The sequence below is a fragment of the Cuculus canorus genome, chromosome 2 (genome assembly GCF_017976375.1).
Source record: "Cuculus canorus isolate bCucCan1 chromosome 2, bCucCan1.pri, whole genome shotgun sequence".
Lineage (NCBI taxonomy): Eukaryota > Metazoa > Chordata > Aves > Cuculiformes > Cuculidae > Cuculus > Cuculus canorus.
In genome coordinates, this window is record NC_071402.1 from 131,575,200 (window position 1) to 131,595,818 (window position 20,619).

General features: G+C 38.7%; 1 protein-coding gene across 1 annotated transcript in view; it reads right to left on the reverse strand.

Moving 5' to 3' along the window:
- Positions 1 to 336: 336 nt before the first annotated feature.
- The window catches only part of SCIN (scinderin), a 49,583-nt gene continuing 29,300 nt past the window's right edge, over positions 337 to 20,619 (reverse strand). The window contains exons 5-16 of the mRNA XM_054060201.1: positions 18,923 to 19,015; positions 15,794 to 15,926; positions 13,922 to 14,010; positions 13,502 to 13,717; positions 12,209 to 12,330; positions 11,934 to 12,024; positions 9,274 to 9,444; positions 8,599 to 8,776; positions 7,982 to 8,103; positions 6,111 to 6,188; positions 4,751 to 4,811; positions 337 to 3,797 (exon numbers count right to left, since the gene is read on the reverse strand). Of these exons, the coding sequence (XP_053916176.1) occupies positions 3,664 to 3,797; positions 4,751 to 4,811; positions 6,111 to 6,188; positions 7,982 to 8,103; positions 8,599 to 8,776; positions 9,274 to 9,444; positions 11,934 to 12,024; positions 12,209 to 12,330; positions 13,502 to 13,717; positions 13,922 to 14,010; positions 15,794 to 15,926; positions 18,923 to 19,015 (1,488 nt within the window). The 3' untranslated portion in view covers positions 337 to 3,663. The remainder of the gene's footprint in view (positions 3,798 to 4,750; positions 4,812 to 6,110; positions 6,189 to 7,981; positions 8,104 to 8,598; positions 8,777 to 9,273; positions 9,445 to 11,933; positions 12,025 to 12,208; positions 12,331 to 13,501; positions 13,718 to 13,921; positions 14,011 to 15,793; positions 15,927 to 18,922; positions 19,016 to 20,619) is intronic.

A 20,619-nucleotide genomic window follows, 5' to 3' on the forward strand; every position in this document is an offset into this window, starting at 1 on the left:
CCTCTGATTTTAGCAGCAAAAGTCCTAGTCATAAGAAAAGTGTATAATTTATCTAAACACAAATTTATTGTCTTTAAAAATGAAAAAGCAAGGATTTAGAAATGCAGCACATTAAAATATTACTTAACTCTGGTTTTATGCGATAATAATTTATTTGTCTTATATAGTTACATTTGGCTCAATTAATCCATAAAGACACAACTTCAATGGGATGCTTAGGAAGCAATCGTATTCTAAAGCAAAATTTGCAGGTTTTTTTTTTTTTTCCCCAAGCTTTCCTACAGAGAACCGGACTCTGAAGAGCAATTTCAGTCTATGAAAAATAATAGTCTCGTTTTGTTGAGGGTTTTTTTAGCCTTTTCGGATCTGGTAACAATGAAGATGACAAGAAGATCGCAATATTCTAACAAGTGTTCCAGTGGGCTATAGAAGTGCCCGAGAGCACCTCCTGTTGTCCCGTGAGCAATATATTATGATTCCTTAGCTGTCCTGTGAGGGTTAGTACCCTCTGTCTACGATCCACCCGTCTGCCATCATTATAATTTTCTTGTTGTTGCAGCTAAATCCTACGTGAATCTCTAGCAAGAGATCAAACTGTTCAGTTGAATGTAGCTACATTTAGCAACCATTTACAGCACATCTGATGCTATACAGCACTATGTGCTATGGTCAAAATGGGTATTTAGAACAGCGATTCCAGAAGCTGGCTCCTCTTCTGCATACAATCTGTAGTTATATTCTAAGATTATGCTATTTTATGTAAACTACCAATACTGTGTATAGTATTACGATGTCCTGTTGGCTGTGAGGACTCCTAACATTATCTTTCTGTTGCGATGAAATTCTGTATAATGAAGATGAAAAATGATGCTTTATTTACAACCAATAAAACATATGAGTACTTGCTGTTTGGTAGCGTAATGAAACTGCTAACTCAGGGTCTAATTTTGCCATAACAAATACACTGAAAATACTGTTACTGTTTGATAATAATGCAAGATATAGCTTATTCTTGATTGAACTTGACTGTGCTGCATACATCTGCACAATTTTTTTCTATTTATTCTAAAAATAAGGCAGACAGGGTTGCTATGTGTATTCACAAAGTTATGCACTTAAGTATTTTTGTGAAAACAGCTTAATCTTTAATATTTCTAAGCACTTGCAGTCCATCCTGTCTGTTTCTTCTTCAGAGAGAGAGAAACAAATACATCTTTGTGTGTATTTGACATATATGTATGAAAAATAAACTTCCTCACAAGCAAGTGAGTCCAAGAATGATGTTGCTAGCAGCTGTTGTCCTTTAAGCCCGGTTGAGATCACTATTCAGTTATGAGCTCTCAATGCTCTTCTCAACATCAGTAATCAATGTGCTGGGACAATGTATTGTAAACCCAAATGCTCAGGCCAGGAGACCACAAAAGCTCCTCTGTCTTCAGTGAGGGAACTGAAAAGAGGCTTTCAGTGCTACAGAATATACTAGCAGACTGTGCTGGGTTCAGAGCCCTCAGTGTTCTGAAGATATTTTGTACAAGGAGGGCAAATCTTGTCTAATCTTTGGTTAAGAAGCTACTGTAATTGTTATTTTAAAAAATGAGAAGAATTGTATGTATGTGTTGAAGACAACCACCAGATAATTACAGGCTGCTCAATGACTATATGAAGTGCAGTAGCTGAGGAACTGAAAAGGTCTTTGTGCTCCTCCCAGCAGGAAAAGGACAGCTTATCTACCCTCACAAATAAAACTAAGACCTATCCTTTAAAAACATATCTATTTCCTCCTGTTTTACAATAGAGTCTTTTGCATAGTCAAGCATTTTTGCAAGCAGAAAGCCACAAAGCCAAAGATTTTGGTAACAATGATAGTTTTTCTTAAAGATTAAATCATAAGCTAATAAGCACCCAGGTCTTGATTTTCACTTAGGTTTGTAACTTTAAAGTTGTTGGGAAGAGTTAGCTGTACTTTGGGTAAAATGGCCCCAAAGTAAAAAAAGAAAACCAAACCCCAAGCTTCTCATTGCATTATCCATCTAAAAAGGAAGGTATATAATGAATTTTTTAGGAAGTGTTGTTAGTCATCACTGGAAGCACTCAGCAACAGTATGGCAGAGAGAGGAACATCAGCATACAGAATACTGTTTCTTTTAATTTTATTTTAAATGAAATTACATTCAGATACAGCCCAGTTATATTAGCAGAGATTTAAATGGATGTTTAAAGCTAACAGACTCCCATAATTAATCTCTTACCTTAACAATTCTTTAGTCATTGATACTGATTATGAGCTCAGACTAAATTCACTCTTTGGCATTTCTCAGATTCAAAATCACAATCATATTAAAAAAGTACAAAAATGTCTAAAATTTCACTTTGCAACCTGATTTGTAGAATAAAACCCCCTTGAAATGGCTGCATTAAAATACAACATTGACGTGATTTACAGCTGTAAAAATTGTTGTTTAAAATAGGCATTATAGGATAAGTGTTGAAAGCAGTGCTAAATATTTGAAGCAGATTTTCTCACTGCCCTTACAGACTTTTCTGGCTAAGCTACAAATAAAAAACACTGTGAAAATGTACTCTTAAATTCACCAGAATAAAAAAAAATCCAAAATAACTGTGTCTGAGGAGAAAGAGAAGGTCACTCTATGGTGTGTACTCACACTCCAGATTCCCAGAATGTGGAATGCTACTGAAACAAGGAATTTCTTTGCGCTTGATGTAATTGGTATCTAAGACCTGCATAGAAAATTACTAGAAATGCATCCTGCACCTGACAATGCGAGCAGCTGCTGGAAAATGCTGAGTAAGGCAACCGAGACAAAGCACAGCTAAAGTGCAATCTGGTTAAGGCAGAGTAAGTATTTTTGAAACTGTTACTTCTGCTTCCTCTTAAAAGCACTAGTGTGCTAGAATGTGTTTAAGAGCTTTGGTTAAAAAGATCTGGAGCTGGAGGCTGGTTTACAGAGATAAATCTAAATAAATTAATTACAATGAACCAGGCGGTCCCTCGAAACATGTCATCAACTTCATATTCTTACAACCACACAGTCCTACGCTCCAAACATATGTACTAACAAAACAACCAACCAACCATGTTAACCACAGCTTTCTCAAAGTACCCATTCGCCTCCTGCAAGACACAGTGCCATCTCTAGATTGAGGATCATCTGAAATTTTATGTGAGTGAGAGTGTCAATATTTTGGCCTAGTAAGTATATCCAGTCCTACCTTTTCAACAGATGAAGAATTAGTTCTTTATCAGGCCAAATTCTGCATGATATTAAGCTGACCTTAATCTAAAGGCATTTCTTTGGCACTAGTTTGGAATTTCAAGCGAAGGTATAATTTGGCCCATTTCAGCACATTAAAATAAACTAATTCAGAGCTTCTGTTTGAAGAATCAATAGATTAAACAAAGTGTTGACAGCACTTTCCATATCTCTATATGCTAAGCCCCACTCACCCCATCTGACCAGTTTACAATTCTAATTTATCCTTTCCAGTGCTAAGAACTTCTAGGTTATTCAACAGAAATATACCAAAGCTCAGTAAAATGTAACAGATGCATCTTTTTGTTGCATAAGTTTATGCTTAAAAATACTAGGAAATAGCTGGGCTCTGATCATTCTTTGGCTTGAAACTGCAGCCTCCTTGGATACATCAGTTCTTCCATTTGTTGGAGTCCCAAGCCAGGAACCAGCCTGTGAACGTTGGGGGCTCGTGCCCCTGCTTCACGATTACAATGGGTGTCCCCTTATCTCTGCCAGAAGGATCTGTTTCAATATAGCGTTTGGCTGAAACCAGAGAGGGAATAAAACATGTAATATATTAGTTCATTCCTATGGTATAAAAAATACATTAAAAGCTCTAGTGAAAGAACCTAAGGCTACTACAATACAGTATTCAGTTACATTATTTCAGAGACAATGAAACGATCAGGTAATTGCTGATTTCTCCCAGCTGCCAATGAAGGAATTTTCCATGAGCTTAAAACACAGGGATTGTTGCTTTGATGTATTTGTTGCCACTACAACCAGGTTTGGCTCTTGAACAGGAGAAAGTGTTTGCTGGCACTGTGCAAATTCACAAGCTGCATTCCCACTTTTCCCATGTAAAAGCCAGTATAGTTTTCCTTGACACCACAACATGACATCAGTACATGTTGGAAACGCAGCTAAGTAGTCCCAGCTGCTCTAGGGAAATGTCCACAAGCATTTTTGGCAAGAACTTTGTCAGAACTGCTCAGCTATGTGAAATCACACCAGAGATTGCATGATTTTTCAAGGAAGCACACTCTATGTAAGTTGCTTTGTTTTGTTATACAATTGGAATTTCCTCCTCCAAATTCAACCCAGTGAAGGGCGGCAGCGTGAGGACTTGAAGATTTGTTGTCATTCCTTTGACTACATACATTAGTGTAGGGTGCAACTCAGTAGTTATCTGCTTTTATGTCCTTTCTCTATTGACAGCAGTTTCTTCTCATGGAGCTCTCCTATATACTCTTTAGAAAGCTCTGCAGCCTACTTGGTTAATTCTACTCTTCATAAACTTACAGAGAAGAAAGGTATGATGAGCTTTGAATCACATTCAAAGGAGAAAATAACATCCAGATTTAAATCCTAATACGTTCATTAACCCTTTTAGACACTGTAAACATAACTAGATTTCTTCTCTATAATCTTTTTTACTTCTTTAAGCACTATTGACACTACTCCACTCAGAATTCTGCCAAACTGATTTGATTTACCAGATTTAACGGATTCCTGTCGCTCAGTTTCATTAGCATCCTTCCCAATCCAGACAAAAACCTACAAATGAAGGAGAGAAAGATTTAGCTCCCATGTTGTTATAAGGATGGTAAAGCAGGTAAAGTACAAAATAGTTGATTCCACCAGGAGAAGGAATACACACTCTGAAACGACTGCAGAGATACACAGCTCTCACCACAATTGATGATTTTTTTTTTTCCCCTTGTGAGAGACTGTAGTTCTGTCCTCTAAAAACTCTTAACACTGGAAGGTCAAACCTTTATGCACTCTGATGAAAGGAACTCTAATTACCTTTTGCTGGGATATCTTTTACAAGTTGCCAAGGAAATTGCTCTTTAGGTGCAGGCAAACACACAAGAGCTCTCTCTGGTTTGAGCTCTACGTGCACATCAATGCTTCTGCCCTGTGACTGATGCTACCCAGGGTAACTGCTAGATAAAACTCTGAACAACCCAACATCCAGAGCCTTGATCTGCATGCCCCGCTATTTCTTTTATGTCAAGGATCTTTCTGGAAACCAGCTGCACTCCCCAGACTTCTTTCCTTCTTACCTGAGTCAGTATGTCACAACCACTTTCCACACCCAGCTCTTCTGCCCACCTTCCCCCACCACTCATTCCCACATGGACCTTTGGCATTCCTTGTCATTTCCGAAAACCTCAGCCTTCTTTCCTTTAGAGTTAGGCTGAAGAAGACAAATAAAACATGGGATCTGTGACCTCCTCCCCCTTTTCCTCCAAGGGGAGAGGAAGGGCAGAAAGATATTCTGTGAGAAACAGATGTGCTCTCTGCACCTGCAGTTTGCCTGTCATCCAAAAAGCTTTCAAGGTTGTCAGTTTTCAGTGAACCTGGAAAAATGACAGAGATTGTTTCTGTCACCCTCCACCCAGTTCTTCTGGAAAAAAATCTGTCTAGGAGCCTTGTGTTTGTCCCCTTCTCTAGGAAGATTTTTCCAGGGTGCTGCTGATACATGGATTCTGAATACCTTTTATGGAATAGGTTTCTTTTCTTCTAAATTAATAAATTTTAGTGATAAAGTCAAGAACATTATCGAGATCCTTTCAGGACACTACTGGGGCTTATATCTTACAACCTCTATTGGTTTTAATGGGAAGTGCCTGCAACTGGCTCACATTATGCTTGCAAATTCAATCATGTACGTTCACACTAGCACATAATATAGCTCAAAAACTATATCTCCCTCTGGTATAATTTTAAGGAGACAAAACCCCTTCCATTCTCACAAAGATGATTTTTCCTCTTATCTTATGAGCTACGTGGTTATAGAAAAAATTATTCTTGCTGCCACAAAAAGTAGTGGTCAAATACACAGCTTACCTGCTCCCAAGCATCCAGCAACATGACATCATCTTCAGCCAAATCATCCTGAGTGAATTCCCCTGGGACCTCCTCAATCTAAAAAAAGGATATTATTTTTTTTTTTTTTTTTTAATTAAAATATTCTGATTTTGTACAGACCAAAGTTTTTTGCTTTTTTTTTAAAGGGACAAGTCTAGAAGCTGGCATGCAATTCTTCTTGTTCCTAAAGGGTCAAGCCCTTTATCGTTGGAGTTGATCTCTACGGTCTTTTCCAACCTAATGATTCTATGATAAGTCCCAAACTGATCTGATGAATGTGTCAAGGGTGTTTCACTGAAAGCAAACAAATCACATAACTGTGTGTCCTATGAAATCAGCTCTCAGTTTGCCACAATTGCTAGGATATCCTCAGGAGAGGCAGAGGTTTACATTGTAATTGTGACTACTGTAAATTGAAACTGAGATCCGCAAGAAGAAGGGGACAGGGAAATTACCATAAGTCACCTTGTATCAAGCAGACTAAATAAATTAGCTGATACCAGCTGATATATTCATTCAGCTCACATTCATTAATAAGGAAAAGAAACTGCTTTCTTTTGCAGTGGGTGAACTCAGTGATGAAATAGACACCCAAGCAAACTTTCCAGTCACTTGACAATGGGACATTGAAGTTGATTAAGCCATCGAGGATTAGTCCCCAAAGGACATGCAGACTGCTTGCTTCTTCCAAGGATGTGCAGACAGGTAGGAAAGCAGTTTAATGTTATTCTGTATGAGAAGGAGAGGTAATAATAGGAGAGGTAGGTAGTGACCAGCCCTCTGCTTTTAAAGGACTATGAAGGATTTGGCTATGCTTCATTGTGTAGGAGTGGTAAAGGGATGGTAAGGAGATGGTGCAAAATACATTCCTTTTCCCCACTCTGAGTTATGGTGGCTAGAAGGTCAGAGTGATCTGACCTACCTTTTCTGGTGAGCTCTAATGGTGGTGATTCTGTTACTAGAGAAATGCTACAGGAAAGAAGGGATTTCACTGAATTTGAAGAGGATTTAATACAAAAATGAAACAGGTGCATAGCTCCCACCAGACTACTTTACAAAGGTTGGTTCTATTACTGTATTTTACAGGAGTATTTTAGAAGCTTGTTATAAGAATACACTTTACTACTTTCATAAGATTTTTAAGTCCTTATTAAATTATCCCATTTGTGTTACACCCCTCCAAATGAATGGGCTGTGCTTTAAGGAGACTGCAGAGACGGTAGCCAACTACGTCCCCTACCTAAAGATTAGTGCATCTTGGCCAAACAGTGAGACAATGTTGCTCTCCCAGAATATGTTAAAGTAATTAAGCCTGAATCACAGGCTTAATACCCAGTGCACACCTCTTGGTTTTTCTGCTAAGAAAAGCTTTCCTACCTCCTGAGTACAGGCCAGTGCTTTAAAGGCATAAGTACGTCTTCAATCTCTACAGAAAATTTCTGGCTGCTAGGGATTTTTAGCAAAGGACATTTCTTTTCCTCACCACCACTATCAAACATGTAAGGGGGAAGGCTTTTTTTTTTTCACTTTCTGGGTGAAATGATAGCAGTCTGGCCATGCTCTGCAAGCACACAATTGCTTTTGACTGGGGAAATGCCTTATCTTTTTGCATGTGCAAGCCTCTAGTCCTAGGCTGGAGCAGGCTCTGCCTGCAAACTTCTGCAGTATTAATTCTTCTCTCCATCCTTTGCATCTAGATTGATTTAAAGCACCAAACCTCAACTCTCTGCCTTTTGCCAAGCACAGCTAACTAAACCAGATCCCTGAATTCAACGAATGTCTACTGATTCTCAAGGCAAAATATACCAGGAACTATATAAAAAGAGGGGAAGTATCCCTCATATACTCACAATAAATCTGCCGGTCTTATTAGAACAACCGTACAGGCGAGGGGGATGATCTTCAGCCTTTGTCAAGAGTTGTGATGAAGTCTGGTATTTTTTTTTACCTCCAAGTGCTTTCCAGAATTCCACTGAAATACATAAATCACAATATCTAATTACCTATCTTTATTCATCAGTGGATTTAGCATTCGCTGCTTTAACTTGCTAGATACTGCTTCAAGAAGCCCAAGCAATATCTTTGCTGTCTCAAAGATGGGTGCACTTTCTTACAGTTCTTGCAGATGGCAAAATAACAATAAAAATAGAACTCGTATACCTAAGACAGAGCAATGCGTTATGTTTTCCTCCCCCTGAGGCACTTGTGATAAAGAAAGAACTGCTTTCTTCTGCAGCTCCTGCTACTGAATAGTCCTACAGACTTCCAAGGCATCACATTGCTTGTGTATCAGCCAGTTCTGGACAGCCCTCTATGGTAAAACGTCAGGTTGGATTTTCAAAAAGGGAGAGTGAGCACATGCATCTGCCTGCAAAATATATGATCTCAAATCCTATTTAGGCTGTGCATTCATGCAGTACTGTGTATTCTCAATTGCCTATTAGCAACCACGTGGCTTCATACTAACCTGGTTCCTGGTCTTCATTAATCTTAATAGTCTGGCATTTAAGAACGCCAGCAATGTATTGAGCCCCTTGTTCCTCTTCTCTGTTTGCTCCTTTTCCTATCCAGGTGTAGCCGGAGTTGTTTGGCAGTTTCAGAACAAAGACATCATTAGAGTTTAGTGACATTGCATCAACATCAACCTAGATTGAGAAACAAATTGTTTTATTTTTCATGTTTTCAATTAATGTGATCACTGTTTTGTATGCTTATAGAAAATGAGTAGATAGATGTTCATTGGCTTTTTCTTTCAATTTTTCGCAAGTTTTATAATGATAGAAGTTCAAGAAGAATATAACTTAAAATAGGGAACTGACTTGAAGGACAAAACTACAGACTGTTTGGCAGTAGGAAAGACAATCTCATCAGGCTTGCTGATTTCTTGTCTAGTCTTTGTCAGCTGACAGTGTTTGCTATGCAATTTCTTACAGTTTCCCCTGAAACATGTAGATTCGTTTTAGCCAGTTATGGCATATTCTCATTGATTTAATAGATGGGTTAGTCACAAAAAGCAGTGCTTTGATTTGGAGTTCTGCATTCCTACCACACGTCACTACACAACAAGATTAGTTGGAGAGGCTCGTGGCAGCTATAACATTTTCCATGGGGAATAGTTGGTTTACCTAGCAGGTGACCTTACCTCCGCAATCCTGGTAACTGCTGCCAGGTTCCTGCGGATTTGAAAGAGTCGTGTAGGTGGAGCAAGTTTCTGACCTTCCTTCTTGGATGTCCCATCCTTGTATACAATAAGTGGTTTGTTTTTGAACAAGCTCAGTAAATGTGCAGGCTCTTTGCCTTGGCTGACTCGGATCTGTACATAAGTAAAGAAATGCAATAAAAGAAACAAGAAGAAACAGGTATTTATCTTTGGTCTTTGTTGAATAGCACTGGGGATGTTAGTCAATAATGCTAAGTATGTTAGCAAGAATGAGAATTGGCAAGCTGAGAAGATCTAAAAATATAGTTCCAGACACATTTAAGTTAGAGCATTTGTGAATATTTTTTTGTCAGTCATGCTGACGCAAAGACAAAATTCAAACTTCTAACATAATGTTTAGCTGATTAAAATGGCTGCTATCTACTATAATAAGAAAATTACTCTTTTTCAAAAAGAATTGTCATTTCATAGGAGTTTTATTGGGTGACTTAATTCCCCTGAAAAACTGGGGAATTGGAAGTTTAGGTGCCCTGAACTTGAGCAGAAGAGAATGGTTATCCATCCTCTTCATTACCTCTGTGTGTATTTTATCTGCAAAAAGATAAAAAAGATGAGCATAAATCTATCTTATACAGGATAGCATGGATGACACAAATGAACTTCCTTTACAGATGCAAAAAATGTTACTGTAATATCAAAAACCATTAAGCTGTGAAGAACCACTATTTTTACGTCAATATATGAGAAAAGTTATCTGTATACAACCATTGATTCTTCACTTATAATAGTACCACCTGCCAAGGTGGAGAGCTGTGACTCCCTGCCTTTCACTCCCAAGAAGAAAGGGGAAAAAAGGGAATAAGGTGTGCTGCATGGTCAGGAGAGGAGGAAAAGTGGAGAGCCCAGGCCTTTTAGCCCTGCTGGTGAGGCTTTGGGCAGTTGGGCCAGGGCACTGGGGAGGACAGGGATACAGCCTGGCAGGCCAGGGTGTGGGGTAGGGTGCGGGAAAGGGTGCGGAGCAGCACGAGCATTAGCAGGTCTCACAGATGGACAGACTGGTACAACTGCCTGATAAGGACACTCTAGGACACATATATTTGTAGGTGCCAAATTGCACTAGGATTTTACAAATGGGAACACCTCACCCTCGCCCCCCAAACAACAACAAAAAAACCCCAGCAACAACAAAAATTGCTGAGGGAAACATATTCCTGAAAAACAGACACAGGACCGCCTTTTTAATAGTCATTTGTACTGTAGTGCCATCTAGTGACCACAAAATAGTACATTTAATAATATGTTCTAGGTAGCAACGTAAATGGATACAAATGCACACATGCACACAAATGCACATATGCACGTATACACAGGTGTGTGTACATCCACATACCTATATGTACACATATATATATTTATAAAATAATTGCAGGCTCTTAAGTACTTTTAAGTATCATGTCCACCGCACTGGGATGAACTTCCTTCAGCTTGAATAAAGAGGCTTTTTAAGCACATTATTATTGTAGCTGTTATTAGTAACATTATTACTACTTTTGTATTAGCATTGGCCTTAGGTATGAAGAGCCACCATATTGTTCTGAGCTCTGTCCAAATATAGAACATGTGTTAGGAATATTTCAAGGAGTAATTAGCTACAAGTGTTCTAATACTTCTTTAATATAATTTCAGTCATAAATCATAACTGATTAACAGCTAAAAGTACAGTCTTCCATCTAAATTAACTATACCTTCAAGAGTGGGGAAAGCCCTTTATTTTGGTAATTAAGAAATGGCAAGCACAGAATTCTCTCTTGCTGCCTAGAAAATCTCTGCTTATCCCCCTAATCATCTTCCAGCTCTAGGCTTTCTGCGAAAAGATCTCTCACCTCTCCACCTACCAACCACTCCTCACTAGTGATGAAAAGAGAGCACATACCCTAGTCATCCTTGGACTGGCTTATCTCCTCACACCTTTTAGCTGCCAATGCCCTACAGCTTGCCTTGCACACTGCATTTCTGCAAGTGATGATGTGCATCCTGCTTTCTTGGAGCTGCAAGCACTATGGGATTGGAAAACCCAAGTTATGTTCCTTATTAAGGCAGGCATAAGCCAGACTCTTTGGCACAGCTCTGGCAGGCTCTCCTGTTCTGGGTGTCACATGGCTTTCATGTCTCCCAGTTTTGGCCCTCTTAAAAGTCAGGTGTCTTGTCTGGGCTACACATCACAGCTTCCTCCATAATCAAAAGGAGACATGGGAGCTCATGCAGGGCTATCACCTTGTCAGACATCTGCTTCAAAGTGAGTTGCCCTGGGAGGATCTTATTGTTTGGTCTCCGCTGCCCATGTACAGAGTCCATAAGGCTAGACAGGATTGAATCCTAATTTCTAGACAGTGAAAGTCAAAGGAAAGAAAAGGCAGTTTTAGGTTGTATTAGATCTGTGCTCTTTTGGACATCTACATTCAGAAAGGATGATTCAAATGGGAAATCTCCAGTGGCTTTGAAAGGAGCCAATGGTGCTTCGCTCCATACAGACCATAAGCAGTTGATATTCCCAGTCTTCAAATGCTACGCCCTCCTTTCAATTCTCATTGAAATTTGCATCTATTGCATGTTCTGTTGAATTTTATCCAAAAGACACTAGCCTGCACAGCCTGACCATTCAATAACCGATCCAGCTGAACAGTGAGAAATGCAGATGCAGTCAGTTCATCTTTTGTAGCATGGGCTCCTTGCCTGAGGAAGACAAGGAGAAAGACAATGGTTATGCCCCCTTTCGAAATAATCCAGAGCTTATACTGCATGATAAATGCACTGTAAACAACCTTGCATTTACATGTGGTTCTACTCAAAAGGACATCAAGTCAGCATAAAACAATATCCACATGCTGGAAGTCTGTGCAAAGCTGACCAAACATACCATGTGTAGATGATCTGCCCTTTAGGGTAAGTGTAGAGGATAATGTAGCAGTCACCACCATAGAATTGTCCGTATGTCTCAGGTCCCACAGGAACTCTGCCACTGCTTTCCACACGCCAGATCTGGGAAAATGAAGAAATCACTGGAGAATGCTGAACTTTATCCTGAGACCCTTCAAGAAACTGTTATCCCCTGAGTAACCTTTGTTTCTGTTCTCAAGTGTTATGGAATAAAAGCAGGAAGGATTCTTTATGAAGTAGATACATAAAGCCTGCACCCACTGAATGAATGAATAATGTCCATCAACAAGCCACTGAAGTACATTTTTCTCTGTCTTGATGCTTTAATATCACGATTACTTCATAATGTATGTTGAATTTACTTTCTTAACATCTTAAGATGATCATATGACATGAATGGCCAACATTATGATTCATCATAGAACTACCATTTGGGAGAGGCACACCATATTCAAATAACACACTGTTAGACAGATTTCTTCCTATTTGATTCACTACAGCCCAGTTCAGTGAATAACTGCTCTCCAGTAACATACTCTTAAAATTATACAGCAAAAAATACTTCAGATCTAAGACACTTAGGTTCAAGCCTACAGACCATTCCAGGTATGAGGACAGAAACCCAGAAACCATGCCAATGAGACTGTAGGTATTTATCCCTTCTTTTTCTTCCATAATCTCCACATGCAGACTTGTATTCAACAGGCTGTGTTGGTACAATGCCAAACCAGCCCTGTGTAGTCCCAAGATACCCCTGTAGTGGGATATGGATAGATCTGTACAGTCAGTCATTTTTTTGTCTCTCTAAATTCAGGCTGCTTTAGAGACACACTAGGGACAAAAAAGGCTCCTCTAGGAAGCAGATTGCATACATACATAAAGACACAGAATGAATTTCTGACTTCAAGGGCAAGTTTCCCAATTCCAGATTTCAAGCTGATGTGAGCCAGAAGTTTTTCTTTAGGCTACGGATCATTTTTAGAGTATGTCTCTAAGAAGTGTTCTGTAGAAGGAAAATGCTTCTGTTTGATTTCCATTGATGACTGGTAAAACATCTTCCATAAACACCAAAAAACATGACCCAGCATACAGCCGACAAAGAGATTCACCTTCTACTTCAAAGTACCTTTTCTGATCATAGAGGTAACACTGACACTAAGGTAGTGTTAACTCTACACAACAGTGTAAATGGCAAAACAGAGAGTAGCAGCTTTATGCTATAATAGAATATGCTAGGTAGGTAGAACACAGTTTAACACAACACAAAAATTACCTCTACTTTCCCTGAACCATCATCTACCATGTTATGCTGGGCAGCCATTTGTGGAGACTCATGTAACTTGGTAGCATCAAATTCAATCTGCTCAATTTTAGCCACTCTCTCTGTGACATACACTTTGCCAAAGCCATCACTTTGATCTTTATCCTTCCAGTCTTTGAAAAATTGTTTAAAAATTGGCGTTTCGCCTCCTTCAGGAAGGACTTGAATCTGAAATGAAGCAAGACACGTGAAATGGAAGGTAAATAAAACTGACAGTTTTATTCTTGAACACAAACTTCTGTATAATCTTTTAATGAAACATTGCCCTTAAGTTTTATAAACCCTAAGAAATACTATTTTTTTGCTGATTTAAAAGCAAAGTCTTTAACAGAGCTCATACTCTCCAGGTATCATCTCATAAATAGATCACACCTGTGTGTTGGCAGGATAATTCATCTGCTGTATGAATTGTTCAGCATTCTTCATGGCAGCTTTTCTTTCCTGTGGGTTAGCATCTTTGCCTGGTTAAAACAGAAGGATAACAATATATGGGAAAGGGCAATAAGCTCACAGATCACTTGAAAACATGCCCTTGCGCCAGGTTCTCTTCAACAATGCTTTTGCCTCAGTCTTGAACAAATACAAATGCTGGACATAGTGTGAGCTATAGATTCACACAAAGTGTGAAACAGTAAAAGGCTAAAACAGTACCTTTTCAAATAGGCTTTGGAAAAAGTGAAAATAAAACAAAAATTTAAAAAAATAGAGAGAATTGCTTCTTACTTAGTGTGTGTGTTTCCATCAAAGAATGCAGTTCATAATATCTGCTTGCTTGGAACAAGAACACCCTGGGCTTTTTTCTCTGAATCTTCCCTTGCTGGACTGCAATGTGGTAAATAAAGCTACTGTCCAGAACTGCCTTCACTTCTTCAGGCAGTGTCACAATCCTAGTAAAGGAAACTCACACTTTATCTGGCTGGGCTGTGCAATTTACCACCACCCTTTCCTGTCCATTGTTCAGCCTTTCTCAGTGTGAGACATCTCTGAAAGTCTCTGGGGTTGATACTGTGTATCAAGGTCTGTGTCCCAGCTGGTTGTCAATTACTCTACTCTTATTCCAACAAGATGCTCTGATAAACTATTCATTGTATTCCATCTTGAATGAGATTATTAGCGAAGTAATTCACACTCCTTAGTTTGAGGGTCTTACAATTTCCAGAGGAGACGATAACTGCAGCCTTGCAGTGAAAGGGCGAAACTCATAGACTAATAATTTTTTTCCACACATTATTGTTATCAATAGCAGCAGAGTGAGGATGCACAGAGGCGCACATAGGGACACATTCAAGGGGCCTAAATGGTATTTTTTATTTTATGCCTGATCCTTTTTAGGAGGATTTTTTTTTTCTCTTTTCAGAAGCTGTCAGGTATAGAGTGAAAATCGGGAATCAGGGGGTCAGATAGACCTTAGGCCATCTAAGCACAATGCTCCCCAGATCCTCTCTTTTAAAGGATGTTTCCCTAACTGCAAATGAAGTTTTCAAGCAAAATTCTTACAATGCTTCCTGGACTGATTTCAGTGGTTTGACAACTGCATTAGTTAATTATTTGCTATCGCACATAGTTAAAAGAAATGCAAATGCCACAGAATAATTAATACACTGCCTCAGACAATAAGGGGAGATATTCAGCACTGGATGCAATGATAGCACCACAACAATCCAGCTACACGGTGTTCAGACCCAATTCCCCAGTAGTATTCTTCTCATGGGAAACGTTCAACAAAAGCAATTGCAGACACTCCTACAAGCACTGATGATACCACAGAGAAATAGTCATTAAAAAAAGAAGAATCAAAGTATTTGCAAGCTTATGCTTTTAGTTGATGCCTGGACACTCACCTTTCCATTTCACAACTCTGTGGAACAATGTATGGAAATATGTTACGTACACATTATCCAATTTTCAGTGTCTAGGTTTTGTCCCAGAAAACAGGGACTTAATGACAATAAACAGAACTTGTAGAATTCTTTAAGTTTGCTTTGCAATTGCCACCTAGATAAGCATTTAAGCACCCAAGCTTACAGATACCTCAGAAATACCCAGGATCCTTAGACAGGACTTGATCTTGAGGCCCTTACTCAAGTGAGCAATCCTTGTCCACTGACCACACCAAGGAAGAACTGTGAGCAGGAAACCACATCCAGTTAGTATTAAATTCTTGCTAGTGTCTCAAGGGTTTTGTGTCAACTCCTTAAATATGTCTGTGTAGCTTCTACATTTGCAACAGAAATGATCTCTGACCTTTCCACACAAAGATCTTCTTTGCAGCACCATTGTCCAAAATAAAGCACTCCTCAGACAAAAGCATAGCCATGGAGAAGGGGTTTTCCTCTGCTACCACAGACACCTTCATGGATCCACTTGAATCTGACACCTAAAAAAGCAATCATTTAAAATTTAGATCAGCTCCAACTTTTACAGGTAAATTACTTTCTGCTCCCCAAGTTGCTATAAAAATCAGTCAAAATTCTTATATAAGTGGTAGTATGAAATCTGTGTAAGGTAGCCTAATGATTTATTCTTTTTTTTTTTTTTCTTTCTTTCTTTCAGTTAATTTTACATCCAATAGAGGGAGATGTAGTGCTACTTTCAGTGAGTTTGTTGGATCCCTGTCACAATTTCTAAAATCCGTTTCTCTTCCACTTTCAATTCAACCACTTATTCAGTGAACAACTCACAGTTAAAAATCTGTACTTTCTTTTGCCCAGCCTATATGCACAGCTGAAATGGTGGAATCCTGAGGTTTCATCTGCTGCTACCAAGCAACTCATATTGAAGCCAAAGATACACATAAATGCTGAACAAGAGCATTCGAAATTATAATCAAATAGTCCTACGCTGATATTAACATGTGAAATGCCTACATTTATAGCGTACAGTTCTTTAATTGGAAATTATCATATAAGACCTGTTGCAGAATCTGCTTTGTAACATCTATGAACACTGTAAGTTCATGTAGACCTTTACAATCTTTTAAAATTCACTCCTGCATGGCTGAAAAGACGGGTTATTACTACTGAAGTTATTACTATTATGGTTTCCAGTTTTCTAGCTATCTTTATTTCCTTTCATAATTAAATATTAATTTTAAATATACCATTATATCTTGCATTGTATAGTATGGAAGCACAAGATGGAAATGACCACTGCTTACAACAAATAAAAATCAACTATTACATCTACTGTGAGGGCTCACTGTAGACATATCTCCTGCCTTTGACACTCCTTGTTATACGGCAGCACACTCACTGTTAGCTCTCAGAATTTTCTTAAGAGTTCTTAGGATTCCAAAATTCACTGCAAGCACTTTTCTCTAGTATTGTCTTCTTTGTTTTGTCTTCTATTGTCTTCATCACCTTCTTTGTTTTTCTTTTTTTCCTTAACACTCTGCTATAAAGACAAATGTGCCAGATTTTTTTTCAAGAATGAAATTATTGATGGGAACTAAACACAACCAGGACTGAAAACGGCCTTATAGCACGGATCAGATAGGCTTCTTGTAAACCCCAGCGACACATATGGGTAAGGGCAGGATCACGTAACAGGCAAGGAGAGAGGTGGCTCCATCCTGCTGTGGTCTGTGGGATGCAGGATCTGTAGAGCAAATGACTCATCCTCTCTCACACTTCACAGCAGCTTTGAGGCTACTGTAGGTGGCACCTAACAGGTCACACACACAGGGATCCAGTAGCGCTTAGTGCTGTCGGTGTTGCCACTTCTTGACAAAATCCTTCTTGTTAAGTGAAAACACGGAAGGAAAAAAGTACATTGTATGCCAGTGAAATACACTTTTCTGTCACACAAAGCTCATTGCATGAGCCAGAGCAGAAAGTGCTGACGAGAAAAGTCCAGATCTCAATTTAACGAGAGCTTAAAAAAAGCCCCAAACCACTCTTCTGAAAGTGTTTGGGAGAGAGGAATATTTTTTCTCTTGGAGGGGGGGAGGATAAAGTATTTTCTAAATTTCAGTAAAAACATCCCATTTTTTCAAATATTTTCTTCCATCTTTTCTCAAGTGGGAGAATATGGAAGAAATGGGAGCTGTGGGGTGGGGAGAGAAAAAGAGAGAGAAAATACAGTCCTGGAAATAGTTTTTTTCAGAAAAGGAAAAAGGAGTAGTTGTATAGCTTTGTATATAGGTAGGATACTGTATCGTTAGTGAGAAGAATAAAATCCATGCCTAGTCCAGAGAAAAGCAGCATGCCCAGCATGACGTGAAGAAAAATCAAAACTTCACTGAATGTAATCATAAAACTCCTACTGATTTAAATGGAGTAAATATTTATTTAATCTTGTTTATAGATAATTCTTCTGGCAGTGGCACTGTCCCAGTTAGTGTTAAGCCATCTCATGTGAGGAAGGAGGAAACAAGCACTGCAAAAGGAGTTTTGCATTCAAATTCCTTGGATTTAAATATAAAATACAACATAACTGTGCATCTCTCAAACTCTGCTAAGAATAACAAAATTATAGAATTTAATTAAAAAGTGGCTTGAAAGCTGCCTGGCAGAGAAAGATCTGAGGGTGATAGTGAACAGTGTGCCCAGGTGTGCCCTGTACTCGGCACTAGTGAGGCTGCACCTCGAATACTGTATTCAGTTCTGGGCCCCTTGCTACAAGAAAAACATTGAGGACTGGAAACAGGTGAAGAGGCTGGAAAAGAAGTCCTACGAGGGAATTGGGGTTATTTAGCCTCAAGAAGAGGAGGCTGAGGGGAGACCTTATTGCTCTCTACAACTACCTAAAAGGAGGTTGCAGAGAGTTGGGTGTTGGTCTTTTCTCCCAGGTGAAAAGAACAAGTGATAGGACAAGAGGGAATGGTATCAAGCTGCGTCAGGGCAAGTTTAGTTTGGACATTAGGAAAAATTTCTTCACAGAAAGTGTTATCAAGCACTGGCAGAGGCTGCCCAGGAAGGTGGTTGAGTCACCATGCCTGGAGGTATTTAAAAGACGGGTAGATGAGGTGCTTGTGGACAAGATTTATTAGTAGACAAGTATGGTTGGAGTTGATCTCTAAGGTCTTTTCCAACCTAATGATTCTATGATTCTGTATATGATTACTACAACTCTTACTATTATAATCAAGAAGACAGGAAATATAGTTTGGTGTAAGACCACTTAATTCTTCTTTGACCTGCCTGGAGTGGTTCAGAGGCCATGCTTGTTTCCTGAGTAAACAGGACTGTACTCCATATTTTTCCTTAAAATCACCTGGGCTGTCTTGATTGTCATCCTTTGAGAAACTTGTCCATTGGATGCAAATTAACTAATGCAACTGCAGTTCTGTAGCTGAAGCCAGAACTCTCTATATGAGAGCACTATGTGAATGAATACTGTTGAGTGTACCTAACTAAAAAATAAATAACTTACCATATATAGTTTAGCACTTCTCCTGTTTGCAACATCAGCCAGTTCATCATCACTGTCATCACACTCGGGAAGCTCTGGCTTGCTCCCTAAAACCTGTACAACAAAAGAGTAACAAATTCAATGCAGAGAGAAAGTAGGTTCTCTAGTAGAAATACCTAAACACTGCAATGTATTGTCCCAGTAATCCATTAATTTGGATCATCTTCACATATAATCCAATCTAAATCCAAACTCATGGGTGACGTGCTCACAAATATATGGATAAGTTTAAATAACTGTTTGAAATTTCCAGCAGCTTTAGATCTACACACTGTCCTTCCTGCAAGCCAATTTGATGATTGTCTGTAGAGTAGGATAGGAAATGATGTAGAGAAAAAAAGCTTCAAAGGTTACATGCACACACAAACATTCACAGAACAGAAAGGTCTATGTGATCCTGCTCTACGTGTGTGTTTGTATACGTCTGTTTTCCTCTTTTCTTTCCAGTAACTACTAAACCGTCAGCAAGTCTTACAATTTTTGGGATTACATTCCTCTTAAAATGTTTGATGATACTAAAATTAAAGCAAAGTGAAAGATACAAGTCAAAATTATCTTTGAAAATACTTCAATTAACAATACAAAATATCAGATTATGAGTTAAAAAAGTAAAGATTCTTAATCCCATTTTGAAAAAGAAAAGTTAGCTAAGGTCTTGAAAAAGATTTATGACATGAAAAAAACATTTTCTTGCTGTACCAGCACAATGTCAATTTTAACACTGTGGTGGCTTTACGGCAGAGAGGTTTTACACCATGGGTAATCTTAAAACAGCTATCGCTACAAGAAATATATGGATGTTTGTCAAGCATATGTTATGGTCAGGCAGTCATTATTAAATCCTAGTTACTTATTCTTAATGAGTTTTCCTTACTGCTTCATATGTGAGTATATCCAAATGATACATACAGAATTTTTTTGATTTCTATGAAATTATGTCCCAGAGTGAAGGTGGTAGTAACTGGTACATCTGAGTAACTGAATATTAACATAAAGCACAAGGGCAGTGCCCTTTTATTGACACAGTGTATTTGCATACAACACTTTATGTAAAATGTAAAAACATTGCAAATATTTGATAACTGAGAAGCCCGACAAAGCATGCAGCTGCAATTTGGAAAAAAACCCTACAATATAACCTAAGTATTTAATATAAATCTGCCATCTGTGGAGTTCCCTGACCTGGTAAAACCAGTAAAATACTTGGACTTAGTAAGTGTGATTGCTTCAGTTTAATCTAAAATATTTTACTCACTGAAGAAGAAAAAGTAATGTCCCAAGTGCTTAAGAAAGTAGTCACCAATAGCTTTTCAGTACCTATCAGTCTGCATTTCTTGAATTTACACTATATGGCTGCAGATTTACCAATGTATAGGCTAAACAGGGCTACATTTTCATAGCAGAGTGTCATCACACTGGTGAACAGACAAAAATATAGCTCATCAGTAATGCCAAGATTGGAGGCAGCCTGGGCTGCAGTGATTAGCAGAGTTCAAGGTCCTGAGAGATATGGAACAGGCGAGGAGTATAGTCAGGACCCTAAATTTCAGGAAAGCAGACTTTCAGCTCTTCAAGGAGTTACTCAGTAGTACCCCTTGGGACACAGTCCTTGGGGACAAGGGAGCAGAATAGAGCTGGCAAATATTTAAAGACACGAG